The 13,858-nt window shown below is 40.7% G+C and overlaps 2 protein-coding genes across 3 annotated transcripts; both read right to left on the bottom strand.

Annotated features, from left to right (window-relative positions):
• Positions 1-86: 86 nt before the first annotated feature.
• Positions 87-4,033, bottom strand: si:dkey-201i24.3 (uncharacterized). The gene is made up of 3 exons (XM_052507755.1): positions 3,957-4,033; positions 828-1,157; positions 87-727 (listed from the first exon to the last, which is right to left on the bottom strand). Exons 2-3 carry the CDS (start codon positions 852-854, stop codon positions 260-262), a joined length of 495 nt encoding a protein of 164 aa, XP_052363715.1. The 5' UTR covers positions 855-1,157; positions 3,957-4,033; the 3' UTR covers positions 87-259.
• A 4,536-nt stretch (positions 4,034-8,569) lies between these two features.
• On the bottom strand, positions 8,570-13,220 carry cd74a (CD74 molecule, major histocompatibility complex, class II invariant chain a). 2 transcript variants are annotated; one of them, XM_035762669.2, is made up of 9 exons: positions 12,993-13,220; positions 12,024-12,193; positions 11,676-11,773; positions 11,382-11,438; positions 11,168-11,251; positions 10,067-10,148; positions 9,675-9,875; positions 9,421-9,474; positions 8,570-9,197 (listed from the first exon to the last, which is right to left on the bottom strand). In XM_035762669.2, exons 1-9 carry the CDS (start codon positions 13,076-13,078, stop codon positions 9,190-9,192), a joined length of 840 nt encoding a protein of 279 aa, XP_035618562.1. In that variant the 5' UTR covers positions 13,079-13,220; the 3' UTR covers positions 8,570-9,189. The 2 variants fall into 2 exon arrangements, with proteins under 2 accessions (XP_035618562.1, XP_035618570.1); XM_035762677.2 differs by having other exon boundaries at positions 11,676-11,770; positions 12,993-13,219.
• Between the last annotated feature and the right edge of the window lie 638 nt (positions 13,221-13,858).

Raw genomic sequence — 13,858 nt, 5'->3', positions numbered from 1 at the left:
AAATGCCATAAATCCATGAGAAACATTTCCCCATCCCCTCACTGTTACTGGAATACTCTTTGTCCCTTGAGGTCACCCTGCACACACAGAATGTCCTTTAGCTCTGCCAATGCTATGGAGAAAGAGAGAGAGAATCTGATTTATTGATGAACTAGGTTTAAACCCAATCAAGGTATGCAATGAAATACACCATTATTTCAAGTGATGTAAAATAGTCTTAAAGTAGGATCTAAACTGCCTATACTGAGACAGAAATATGTTATACACGTTTTATCCAGGTGTGTAACTCACCTTTGCGGAGCTGTTTGTTGTCTGCCTGTAGCTGTTGGTTCTGAGAGGACAGGTAGACTGCATCCTGTATGGCCTCCAGAAGGAGAGTCCTGTACCTGCCCTCTGACAACCTCCTCTGCTCCTCACTTACCTGGCGGAAAACCCGGAACACCTGATTTGGGGGTGGGGAGTCAGAGCTTAGTATGATGGTGAAAGGTGTGACACTTGCACAGATGAGTAAGATAGGCAGGGTTGGTTCAAACAATGGCAGTGCAGGTAAGGGCCTTACCTGCAGACTCTCCTCCCTAAGAGAGTGAAGCTCATGCTGGTGTCTGTGGTACTGTGTCTCCAGGTCTCTCTCGGCCTCCGACGCCTCAGTGTGCAGGGCCTCCATCTGTAGAATCAGGACCTGTCTCTCTCTGCCCAGGACCAATAGCTCCCTCTGGGGGCCCTCAGTCTGACCATAGGGGTAGATTTATGGAGGCAGGACATTTGACAGTTTGAGTGTCTAAGATGTGAGGAATATCATGATTAAATCAATCTCAAGTGTTAGTCACCTGTTCCTGCCCCAGCTCTCTTTCCATCTTCTCCACCTCCTCCTGTATCACTCTCCCATGATCCTCTTTGATCTTCCTCCTCCGCTCCTGTGCTCTGTTGTACTCCGCCTGGTACCAGTCCTCAAGTTGTCAAAGGAGGAAGATATTTTACATTAGGGACAGATCACCTTGTTCTTCTCAACCTCACAGAACAGTAGAGTATTCCTGGTACCTGTTCCGGGTGGTCAGATTTCTCACTGCTCTCCTGTTTCTCCTCCTCTCTCAGGGCTTCCTTTAGCTGCTGGATTGTACCCACTCTCTCCTGCATTCTCTCCACACTTACTCTCCCCTCTGTGAAAAAGGAAACAGTTCTTGGGATTCACTGTTCATAGCGACATAGGCCTCTGATCTCTACACTATTATATAGGCCTAACACCCGATATAACGGATCACAATCCTCAATTGAGAAGATTAGATGAATCAGGTACAAATCCTGAGCAAAGCTGGAATAGTGTAGGTACAATGGCTGTTCAATATGAGAGAATGCAGCTTTGCACGCTCTTGTCAATTAAGGCAAAGGGGTGGCTACTTTGAAGAATCTAAAATACATTTAGATGTATTATGTATATTTTCCTTGTTTATTATATTACATACATTTGAAGGACAGTATATTTTATATTAGTAATATTTTGTTTGTTTTTAGTCCTAGCCTTCAGCTACCCTCAACCCCTCCCATTTATCTCTGAAGACCATTTAGTTTTGATTTATAGCTGACATATACAGTATTTTTCTAATGTACTGTGATGTTTCATAAAAGTTCTGAACCTTTCTATTGTCATAGTTTCTAGAGATTGTAAATGAAAAGAAACACATTTTCTAAGAGTATTATTATATTATTGATCGATTGACTGACTTTTCAAAATCACCCAGCAGTGCTATTTACAGAGTTCCAAGTAAATGTTGCAATTTGTCAGCCATTCCTGATCTAATTATTCTGTCTCTTCACAGTAAAATATGCAGAGTTGGGATGGTTATATCCCCATATATATATATATAACATTATTGATTGCAAGAATTTTGTATCTATTTTTTGTTGTTTTAAAAATAGTGATATTTTGGAGATGATTTCATTTTCAAATATTTAATATTTCATAATTTCTGCCTTCCGGAGTCACTTAGAAATGTCCTTGTTTTTGAAAGAAAAGCAATAAAATAACATCAAATTGATCAGAAATACAGTGTAGACATTGTTAATGTTGTAAATGACTATTGTAGCTGGAAATGGCAGATGTTTTATGGAATATCAACATAGGCGTACAGAGGCCCATTATCGGCAACCATCACTCCTGTGTTCCAATGGCACGTTGTGTTAGCTAATCCAAGTTTATCATTTCAAAAGGATAATTGTTCGTTAGACAACCCTTTTGCAATTATGTTAGCACAGCTGAAAACCATTGTCCTGATTAAAGAAGCAATAAAACTGACATTCTTTAGACTAGTTGAGTATTTTTTATTTCACCAGTTGAAAACAAGTTCTCATTTACAACTGCGACCTGGGCTGTCACGCCCTGGCCTTAGTTATCTTTGTTTTCTTTATTATTTTGGTTCAGTGACATGGGGGATTTATGTGTTTTTCTGGTCTAGGGGTTTTGTATGTTTATGAGGTGTTATCTTGTCTAGGTGTTTATGGAAGTCTATGGTTGCCTAGCTTGGTTCTCAATTAGAGGCAGGTGTTTATCGTTGTCTCTGATTGGGAACCATATTTAGGCAGCCATGTTCTTTGGGTATTTTGTGGGTGAATGTCTTCTGTCTTTGTGTCATTGCACCAGATAGGACTGTTTTGGTTTTCACATTTGTTGTTTTGTGTTTTATGGTGTTCTTGTTTATCATCTATATTAAAGATGTTGAACACTAACCACGCTGCATTTTGGTCCTCCTCTCCTTCAGCGGAAGAAAACCATTACATGGGCAAGATAAAGCAAAGCAGTGTGACAAAAACAACAACACAGAGTTACACATAAACAGACATACAGTCAATAACACAAAATAAAAATATATGTACAGTGTATGCAAATGTAGAAGATTAGGGATGTAAGGCAATAAATAGGCCATAGAGGTGAAATAATTACAATTAACACTGGAGATGATGACGTGCAAGTAGAGATACTGGGATGCAAAAGAGCAAGAAGATAAATAACAATATGGGGATGAGGTAGTTTGGGTGTGCTATTTACAGATTGGCTGTGTTGATTGATTGATCAGTAAGCTGCTCTGCCAGCTGATGCTTAAAGTTAAAGAGGGAGATATAAGTCTCCAGCTTCATTTTTTAACCAGACACCTACAGTAGGTATTTGTAGTTGTCCACATATTCTAAGTCAGAACCGTCCAGAGTAGTGATGCTAGTCGGGTGGGCGGGTGTGAGCAGCAATCGGTTGAAGAGCATGCATTTGGTTTTACTAGCATTTAAAAGCAATTGGAAGTCATGGAAGGCGTGTTGTATGGCATTGAAGCTCGTTTGGAGGTTTGTTAACACAGTGTCCAAAGAAGGGCCAGATGTAAACAGAATGGTGTCGTCTGCGTAGAGTAGGATCAGAAAATCACCAGCAGCAAGATATTTAGAGAGAAAAGAACTGGCCCGAGTATCTGGAGCATCAGCATTTGTGGGTTTGATTACAGGCTCAAAATGGCCAGAAACAGACTTTCCTCTGAAACTCATCGGTCTATTCTTGTTCTGAAAAATGAAGGGTATTCCATGCGAGAAATTTCCATGAAACTGAAGTTCATATACAACACTGTGTACTACTCCCTTCACAGAACAGTGCAAACTGGCTCTAACCAGAAAAGACATAGGAGTTGGAGGCCTTCTAGGCAGAGTTGCAAAGAAAAAGCCATATCTCAGACTGGCCAATAAAAAGAAAAGATTAAGATGGGGAAAATTAGGCAGATACTGGACAGAGTAAGGAAACAGTGGTTGTCCTATCACAGCGACTTCAAATACTTAGGGAAAAGTGGATTTCGAACACCAAACATGCAGGTTTCACGTAGTGTATTTTGGTAGTCATATTTAGAACTACTGCTCTCATCCTAGTATATTTACAACTACAGCTCGCTTGTGTACTTATTACAGTCCTCACATTGCATACACACTACCTTGGATGTGTTCGTCCACCTCCTGTCTCAGCTGGTCCTGCAGGTCTTTCCTTCTCTCTATGGTCACACTGTGGTCCATGTTGTGGTCAGGGTTATGGTCACTATTATCAATATGTATTAGGGTCTTTGGGGAATGCAGTCCCTGCCAAATCAACACAACTCTAAATACTCATTGCAGAGATTGAGGCATAGTTTATTTGTTGTTTCAGATACAGCTAGATATGCTGTTCTCTACAGGAAAGAGACTGTATCTCACCTTTAGATTATGGGTTAGTTCTGCCAGCCTATGGACATCCTCCTCTCGTTGGTCCCCTTGTGACATCATTTTTGTTCGAATCTCCTGAATACTGTCCCGGATCTCATGCTCGGTTACCTTTGGACACCATTGTCCCATTAACCACAACATTATGAAAGAGATGGATTAATTACACTAATTTACCCTTTATAACAAGTCTCATGACACACATACATTGGACAGTAAGTAGCGAGGTACTTACAGGTGTGTTCATGTCCCCAGAGAAAGCAGTCTAAAGCCATACCATACCATCCAGAGTGTTGCGAGTTCATTTGGGTTTGATTACACTGGCCTGAAATATTTATGTCCCAGACTCCATTTTCACTGGTCAAGGGGTGTACAGTTACTCAGGATGCGGGTACGAGTTCAAAACAGAGGTTACCTTCGGATAGACTTTTCCAATAAAGAAGGTGTCTGTTCTCTAGCCTAGTATGGTTGTCTCTGTAAAAATACAAACTCACAGCAGTCTGAATTGAATGTTTAGATTTATTTTATTATGACTGCAATCACTCTGAAAAAAAACAGTGTATTGCAGATGGGTATAATAATATAATGGGGGTATTAGGTGATAGTTGGCTGTTGAACTTCATAACTGTCACTGTGTCACTAGTTGATGAATCCCTTATGTTGAAGTGAGAGAAATAAGTGACCAATTTAAGGAAAAATCTTTAAATTCTTTACTCACCCTCTTGATTGTTGTAGTTGCATGTCTGCAGTAAGTCCTGAAACATATTTTAATATCTTGAAAAGTCAATCCCACTCTTTATCCTTCCCTATTCTGCTTTAGTAAAAGGGATAGTTAAACTTCCATTTTACTAAAGGTCCGCTTTCACCTGAAATCTATAAATGTCAAAGGTATGCAGGAAAATGTCCTCTTTTTAATTTATGGGAACTAATCAAATATGTGAATGACAGTGATAATAGTGGTGCAGATAAGAAATAAAGGATGTGTCAGTGCTGCCAATTTAGCAACTTTGTCGCTATATTTAGTGAGTATTCAGACCCCTCTAGCGACACATTTTCAAAAAAGAGACTAGCGACAAATCTAGCGACTTTTTCTGTTATTATTGGAGACTTTTGGAGACTCTGACATGCTTCACGTATTGTTCTCACTCTTCTCAACAAGCCAGCGTCCAAAAGCACTCACAGGCGGCCCAGTCCTCGTGCAGCAGTCCCTCCCAGCTGCAGTCAGAGCAGGAGATGTTCACCCCTCCGGGTCCAGACTGCAAATGAATCGCGCATGCGGGGAAGCCGCCGCTGGCTGATCCCGCCCTGGCTTACATTAAAAAAAACAATTAACCTGAATTAGGGCCAGGCTAGTTACCATCATTTTCTCACATTGCAATTGACAGTTTTTTCTATTGTCTCTTTTTGGTCAATTTAGATTGTTAATGTAGATTGTATACACATTTATTTTTTAAATGTTATGGTTAACAATGTTCATGTTTTACTGTGACTTGTTGTAGGCTCCTAAGTGGACCATAAGGTTAAAAACCAAACCAAACTAAACTAAAAAACAAAAAACAAGAAAAGAAAATAACAAATAAAATAAAAAAAACAAAGTAACTCTGCCAGAGTGTATTTTTTAGGGTCACTTTTGCCGGTCCCAAGCCCGGATAAAGGAGGAGGATTGGAATATTGACTTAAAAAAAACAAGAATCGACAGGAGTTAATTTGTAGTTCTAAACATATTTAGGGTGTTTTTTACTCATCTTTTGTCTCTCCCACAACGCTATTCCTCTCTCCTACAGCGTCCATCACAAATACATGCACATGGCCAATTATGCAAATTAGGTGATGCCATCATTTAGCGACTTCTAGCTATTTTTAGGACAACCAATAGTTACTTTCCTTACTGAGGAGTTGGCAATACTGGATATGGTTGTTCTTCCCATATGTGGTTCACCACCTGGATTCGGTCTTATGTGGCAAAATGTGAAATGGTGTTTTTTTACATTGGATAAAAGTAGAGACACAGAGCTACAAAATGGTATATCATACACTGCATTTGAGGAACAATGGGAAAGTAATTCTGCTTTGAAAGTTGATCAACTTGTAAACTCACTTTTGAGAAAATCGCCCTTGAATGTTTTGGTATCTAGTGAAGAGCTCTTTGTCTTCACCCATTCAGCATCGTTCACACCCTCTTAAGTTTAGCCCCACCCACATATCGTTTCGCTCTCAGAGCGCACACTTGATGCTCTGGCCGATGATTTGTTTACCTCTGGATAACATGAAAACAGCCTAACCAACTCTGCTGACAACAATTTCATTACGCTTTTTTGCCGACGTTTACTGACACCGGCCATATTCAACAGGTGTTGTACACCCGTCACGTAGTGTCAGCTAACAAGCCAGCCAGCTAATGTTAGCAATTATTAAACAACAATGAACAACGTTCCAACAATGCCACAGTGCTGGGAGCTAAGTACCAATGTTAGCTAGCTCTATTCACCTTCCATATTATGCCCCATCAGCACTGGAGAATAGAATAAAGCACCTTGAATGACAATACACTATTTATGCAAAAGTATGTGGACACCCATTCAAATGACTGGATTCGGTTATTTCAGCCACACCCGGTGCTGACAGGTGTATAAAATCGAGCACACAGTCATGCAATCTCCATAGACAAACAATGGCAGTAGAATGGCCTTACTGAAGAGCGCAGTAACTTTTGTCACTTTTTCAACAAGTCAGTTTGTCAAATTTCTGCCCTGCTAGAACTGCCCTTGTCAACTCTAAGTGCTGTTATTGTGAAGTGGAAACGTCAAGGAGCAACAATGTCTCAGCAACGAAGTGGTAGGCCACACAAGATCACAGAACGGGACCGCCGAGTGCTGAAGCGAGTTAAAATTGTCTGTCCTCGTTTGCAACACTACCAAGTTCCAAACTGCCTCTGGAAGCAACATCAGCACAAGAACTGTTCGTCGGGAGCTTCATGAAATGGGTTTCCATAGCTGAGCAGCCGCACACAAGCCTAAGATCACCATGCACAATGCCAAGCGCCGGAGTGGTGTAAAGTTTGCCGCCATTGGACTCTGGAGCATTGAAAACGCGTTCTCTAGTGATGAATCACGCTTCACCATCTGGCAGTCTGACGGACGAATCTGGGTTTGGTGGATGCCAGGAGAACGCTACCTGCCTGAATGCATAGTGCCAACTGTAAAGTTTGGTGGATGAGGAATAATGGTCTGGGGCTGTTTTTCATGGTTTGGGCTAGGCCCCTTAGTTCCATTGAAGGGAAATCTTAACACTACAGCATACAATGACATTCTAGACGATTCTGTGCATCCAACTTTGTGGCAACAAATTGGGGATAGCCCTTTCCTGTTTCAGCATGACAATGCCCCCATGCACAAAGTGAGGTGCATACAGAAATGGTTTGTCGATATTGGTGTGGAAGAACTTGACTGGCGTTCACAGACCCCTGACCTCAACCCCATTGAAACACCTTTGGGATGAATTGGAACTCTGACTGTGAGCCAGGCCTAATCACCCAACATCAGTGCCCAACCTCCCTAATGCTCTTGACTGAATGGAAGCAAGTCCCCGCAGCAATGGAAGTAAGTCCCCGCAGCAATGTTCCAACATCTAGTGGAAAGTCTTCCCAGAAGAGTGGAGGATGTTACAGCAGCAAAGAGGGGACCAACTCCATATTAATGCCCATGATTTTGGAATGAGATGTTCGACGAGCAGGTATCCACATACTTTTGGTCATGTATCGTGTCATTTACCAAGCATTATACTCCCTCTGCCAAGGAGCATGTTGTATTACCATCATCATTATACATAGAGGCATGCCACCCTACACCAAAATGTTGTGCTTTAAAAAGTAATGTTCTCCAGTAACCAACATCTTAGTATAGATGTTCTGCACAGATCTAGGATCAGCTTACCCTCCCCAATCCTACCTTTACCATTAATGGAGGGAAAAGTAAAACTGATGATGTGTCAAACAGTTAATTTCATCCTACTGTAGCCTACTCCTAACCAATTTACAATTGGCTCATTAATCCCCCTCCTCTCCCCTGTAACTATTCCCCAGGTCGTTGCTGCAAATGAGAACGTGTTCTCAGTCAACTTACTTGGTAAAATAGCGGATAAATACAATAAAAAAATAGCATAACCCTTCATCTGCAGTCTTGTTATGGTCATTCATTTTACACTAGTTGTTTTTTTGTGGTGGGTAGATTCCATGTTAAATTTATCTGTTATCCCAGACCTAAAATCTCTAGTCAGATGGTACCATGTATGTTTAAGTAGTCTGTCCTAAAAGAGATTCATGTACAATAAGAGTTACAAAAAAACAAACACATTTTAGTAGGAAATAGCACTTTATTATTTTTTATCAGTTCACCTATCCCTACATTCATAAAAGTCAAAGCATGCTTCAAAGACATGGTTATAGAGGTTTAAAACATTACATCTATGTTAGAAACTCTAGACAGAAGCTGGTCAAATAAGCCCTATGGCAGTCTATGTGTGGAGAGACAGAATAGGGAAACGGGGTGGGGCTAGCCCCCATCAGCTGGATATGATTGGAGGGCCAGGTTAAGGGACTAGGGGTCAAAGTTGACAGGGGTTTGGGTCAGGGTTTGGGGATGGAAAAGTCTGGGTGTTGTGCATGGTTTAAAATGTAACACACATCTTGTATTTATATCTCAAATGCTTTACATAGCTGTGTTGAGTTCAGAAGCAAATAAAAGGCTGTTAATAATGTTCACAGCATTTATACTGTCCAAAGAAAACTATTATCCATTAATCAAAAGAGAGTATTTCATTGTGTTGTATCCCATATAATTGACCTTTATCGTGATAGAGGAAGAGTGAAATAGTCATTAGAAGTTAAAAAAACAAAACAAAAAAAACATTTTTCGATCCGGCAGTGAGACGAGGAGAGAGCAGGCCAGCTGGTGCCCTGGTGGAGCTGTGGTTTTACTCATCTGCAAAATATAGAGAATAGAATCAACCATATGTACGAAACCATCATGCAATTTATTCGGATGCACACAGTACACAGTGTAAAAACAAAACAGTCAAGACAACACCTTTTAGTTCCATGTAATCAAGTGTGGTCTATGTATTGTATCCCTCTCTCTCTCTGTCTGTTTCTTATTGAGTTTATTTCTCTCCCTCTCTATTTCTGCTTGTCTGTGAAACACGCACCCTTGTACTCCTTCAGCTGCATCATCCTGGGGAAAGCTGCCATCCGACTGGGGACTGCGGGGAACAAACCGGAGCATGAGACAAAAATAGTCACATCACTATCTATATGTACATACAACTGCATAGATATACCATGGCAGGTGTAATAGTGAGCAAATGAGCTTTGTTATAGACTGCAGAATGCACTAAAGAGCAATTGCATGGACACAGAGGTCAGTAACGCTTAACGCTGTATAACTGTGCCCAGTTCCTACCTCTGTCACAGATGGCTTTGCCACGCATGCTGGTGCCCTCGATGATTTTGCCGTTCTTGTCCACACACCAGCAGAAACCAGTGGCGTGCCAGCACTGCATGGGCAGGTAGTTGCCCTGCTCGTCACACTGAGGGAGGTAGGAACCAAGCTTATGGCCGGGGAACGACTTCTCCAGGTTACACTTGGTCTGCAGGCCAGCGGCTGAGGAACAGACAGAAGAGAGGGAAAGACGAAAGAAAAGAGGAGAGAAAAGGTGAATTTTTATTCAATACTTGGTTCAGGTCGTGGATGAAATAAGAGACAGAGAGACAAGACAGAGGAAGTTGTGCATTCGTAAGGTGGTGTGACGGTTGGTGGGTGGTGGTGATGGCGGTGGTTTGTGGTAAACTCACCAGGCTGAGGTGTGGTGGGTGCAGGGGGCTTCTCCTGGGCCATCTGGAAGAGCAGCCAATTACGTGCCCAAGTCTCAAAACCCTGCAGAAAACACAGTCGGGGGTTAAAGTTCAAATAAGATAGGCCTAAGTGTGGGTCATATACTGTATATTCATGGGATATTATAAGGAGAGACATCAAACATTCAGCCTGCTGCACAGTCACTATGTAAGCTCTAGTCTAGAGCGCCTGATTAAATTGTGGTTAACAATTGTGGTTAAATTCTCTCTGTGGTTAAAGTAGTAAGAAATGTATGTCATTGTTGTAAAAAACTGTGAGTGTGCGTCATTAACTATCATCTTAAATCAAAATATTTTATACTACCCTAAATTCCCTATGGTAGAAAAACGTCTTAGTACATTACACAAACTAATGTTTTCACCACACAATAATTACAGAAAATACACATCCTTTTTTCCACCTCAGATTGGTTGTGTTAGTATGAAAGTTTATATTTATCACGATCTTAGAAATTCAATTGCTTGTACCAGATAAATATCTTTGGTTTGTACTAATCAATTCCAGTCTAGAGTGACCGACTGGTAAATGTTGGTGCCTGAGAAGTTTATAAGGTACTAATTTACCAGAATACAACTTACCTGAACACAAGTGTGAATAGTGTGTCTGTAGGGAGTCATTTTTCTGTATTGTCTTCAACATATCACAACTTATTTCAGCATATTGATTATGAATTTGGACATCTAAAACCAATGTTTTGACACTGGGCTATACATGTAAAATCCATGACAACAGGAAGCAACAACAGTATCATTTAATTTGATGCTTTAGGAATATAAATGATCATTTTCACATTATTTTTCAACATGAATCTACTTAATTAGGTCAAACTACTGAATGAGGCAAAAAAAAAAAAACTTGCTATAATTTATTGGTTTTGATTATATAAGTGAAATCGTTGAAATATGTTTGTCTTGCCTATTATAAGTATATGTTCTCAGGGTGAGTCCCAAACGGTAAACAGGAGCCTTATGGCCATGGTCAAAAGGAATGCACTAAAGAGAGAATAGGGTGCTATTTGGGACACACAGATTCAGTCTCACCTTCCACTCGGCCTCCTCCACCTGTCTCTTCAGGCTCTGTAGGTTGGCCAGGAACGTCTCGTTGAACTGGGGCAGCTGGGGGCTCTAATAAAAACAGACAATCAAGTGATTGATTTAATCAATCGATGGGTCAATATTTGACATTTCTCTGTCCTTTTGTAGAGGTGACATCAATGCAAAGAGTGGATAAATGAATATGTATTTATTAACTTACCTGTAGCAGGTCCTTCACCTGCTTCTCTAGGCTCACAATGGCAGTGGCCTCCAATTTCTGGTGGTAGAGCAGAGAGACAAACAGAAAAGAAATACTCATCACACTCATATTATAATTTCAAAAGAGCAGGAAGAGGGAGCTTACTCCTAAGGGGGTAGATATACAATGCAATTTCACTTGAGTTACACACAAGTTGGACAGTTGCAAGTGAGTAGTTGCTGCCATCTAGTGACCGCTTTTCCTCAGTTCATAGAAGCCTTTAAGAAGACCGCAATGGGGAAACAGGAGTCATACCGTCATGGGAGTCTTTTCTGTCTTGGTGTCCTCATCAGTGAAGTCTATCAGCCGGGGCATGTTGAGCCCGGGCATGTGCATCTGGACAGGGGCTACTGCTTGAGCAAAAGCGGGGTGACAGAGACCAATGAGTGCACACTTCAAATTGGGAGAAAGCTAGCTCCCCCAGAACTTTGAATTTCAGAGGAATAAACCCAGTACCTGTATTCCTCTTTTCTATCAAGTCCTCCCAGTCTCTCTTCCTAAATAAGTATATCTCACTTCCCTCTCCTTTGACCACCAACACTACCGACATCAACACCACTCCTTCCCTCCGTGTTCCTCCCTCCCCTTTCCTTCCCCCCTTACCTGGAGGTCTGTTTCTCAGCTGCTTGCGCATGTTGTCATTGCTATTCTCCATGTCGTGGATCTGGCCCCTCTGGTTGAAGACCATGTAGGCAGTGAAGGCCTGGCCGGCCAGGAGAAGACAGGCCAACACTGTGAACCCCGCTATCTTCAACGGACGGCTGTTAGAAGCCCTACAGAGAGATATAGAGATTACACCTTGACCCCATGGGGACTGGATCAAATGTCATTTTCAAAGTGGTATGGGGATGTGCATAATTGCATCTCTAACATTTTTGGGTTTGCCCTGGTATGTTATGTGAGATCAGTGCACCTCAAAAAAATAAAAAAATAAATACGAATCAAAGCCCTGGTCCAGAGTCAAAAGCTAATCCTAAACCAGTTCTTATGCAACAAAGACGTACCCACCTCCCTTTTTAGAATGAAAATATTAAACCGTTTTCTGTTCCTCATTCCTGAGCCAATGATTAATGCAGGTTTGTGAGACATCACTAGTTGCCAGGCAGAGGCTTTGACTTGGAAAGAGCGAAAGTATGGGGAAGGCCACCTAATCAGATAGCTCCCATTTTTTTTAATACTCCCCCAACAATGACTATAATCAACACGTTGGGAATGTAATTCAAAAAAATACATGAAATCAAATGTGATTGCATGTTCAATATAATTTGTGCATACTTTCAATAATGATGTAAATTCAGAATAGCATAGCCTACCAGTTGTAACCTTAAGCATAACATGTTACACCTTTTTAAGGACTTTCCTATAATTATTTTATATATCCTTTTTGATATTATAATAAAATAATTTGTGTTTATACATACTTGAACCTTCGTTTGGAAGGTAAAGAAATACTGACCCTATAGGCAAAATGAATGTTTACCGATTTAACTGCAACATCTATAAAACACATTTCATTTCTAATACTTAACAAATGAAATGGGTTTTATAGATTTTTCAGTAATTGTGTCTCACCCTCTTGTAGCTGTCATTGGTAGGATCACGTCCTGGCTCCCTGTGCGCTCCAGGAGAGCATCATCACGTTGCTGTTGCTCCTCCATTCTCTCCACGTCCAAGTTCTCTCAAATCAAAACTAGTCTGGACCCGGACCCGACGAACGCAACGATTTAACAGTGTAGTAAACGAGGAAGGGATCTATTCGGAGAAAGAATCGGGCTGAAATGAATAGAAAAATGGTCGAGCATGGAATTAAATGGAAAGTCCCGAGTCAATAAAGTAATGGGCAGGTTCAACTACATTGTCGAGGAGTTTATTCTAAGCTGTCATTGGTCAACCTGCCCTGCATCACTTGTTGATGGAGGCAGACAAATCTGAACGGATGAAAAGAAAGTAGTTAAACTTTTCATAGCATTAATAGTTGTTAGAAAATCCCTCAGATTTAACATTTAAAATGAACATCCCATTTGATTGGTTTACGAGGAAACGCTTTTACTCTACAGATCATAATTCATTCTGGAATGGGTGCAACATTTACAACGGATACCCCCGTGTTTATCTAGCCCTGCACCTAAACTGCCCCAGTAATTATATGAGATTTATTTGATAAAACAATGAATAGAAATAATACTTATGGATAAAGGTTTCAACCAGTGCAATATTTTGCTTCTCTTATTTTCAGGAGGTAATAATATATATATAGAAAAAAAGAACATTTGTGTTTTGTCCTTAATTCTACTCTGAAATGGGGATGCAGATACTTTAGAAGCTGCAGTATGGTAATAGGAAAGGTTAGTAATTATATTAAAGTTGATAATGATGCAAGATGTTTGAAACCCTTCTCCCCAGAGACAACACTGTCATATTATAAAGTTCTATTCTCA

This window comes from Oncorhynchus keta, chromosome 4 (genome assembly GCF_023373465.1).
Source record: "Oncorhynchus keta strain PuntledgeMale-10-30-2019 chromosome 4, Oket_V2, whole genome shotgun sequence".
Classification (NCBI taxonomy): Eukaryota; Metazoa; Chordata; class Actinopteri; order Salmoniformes; family Salmonidae; genus Oncorhynchus; species Oncorhynchus keta.
This window is presented reverse-complemented; position numbering and strand designations above follow the sequence as displayed.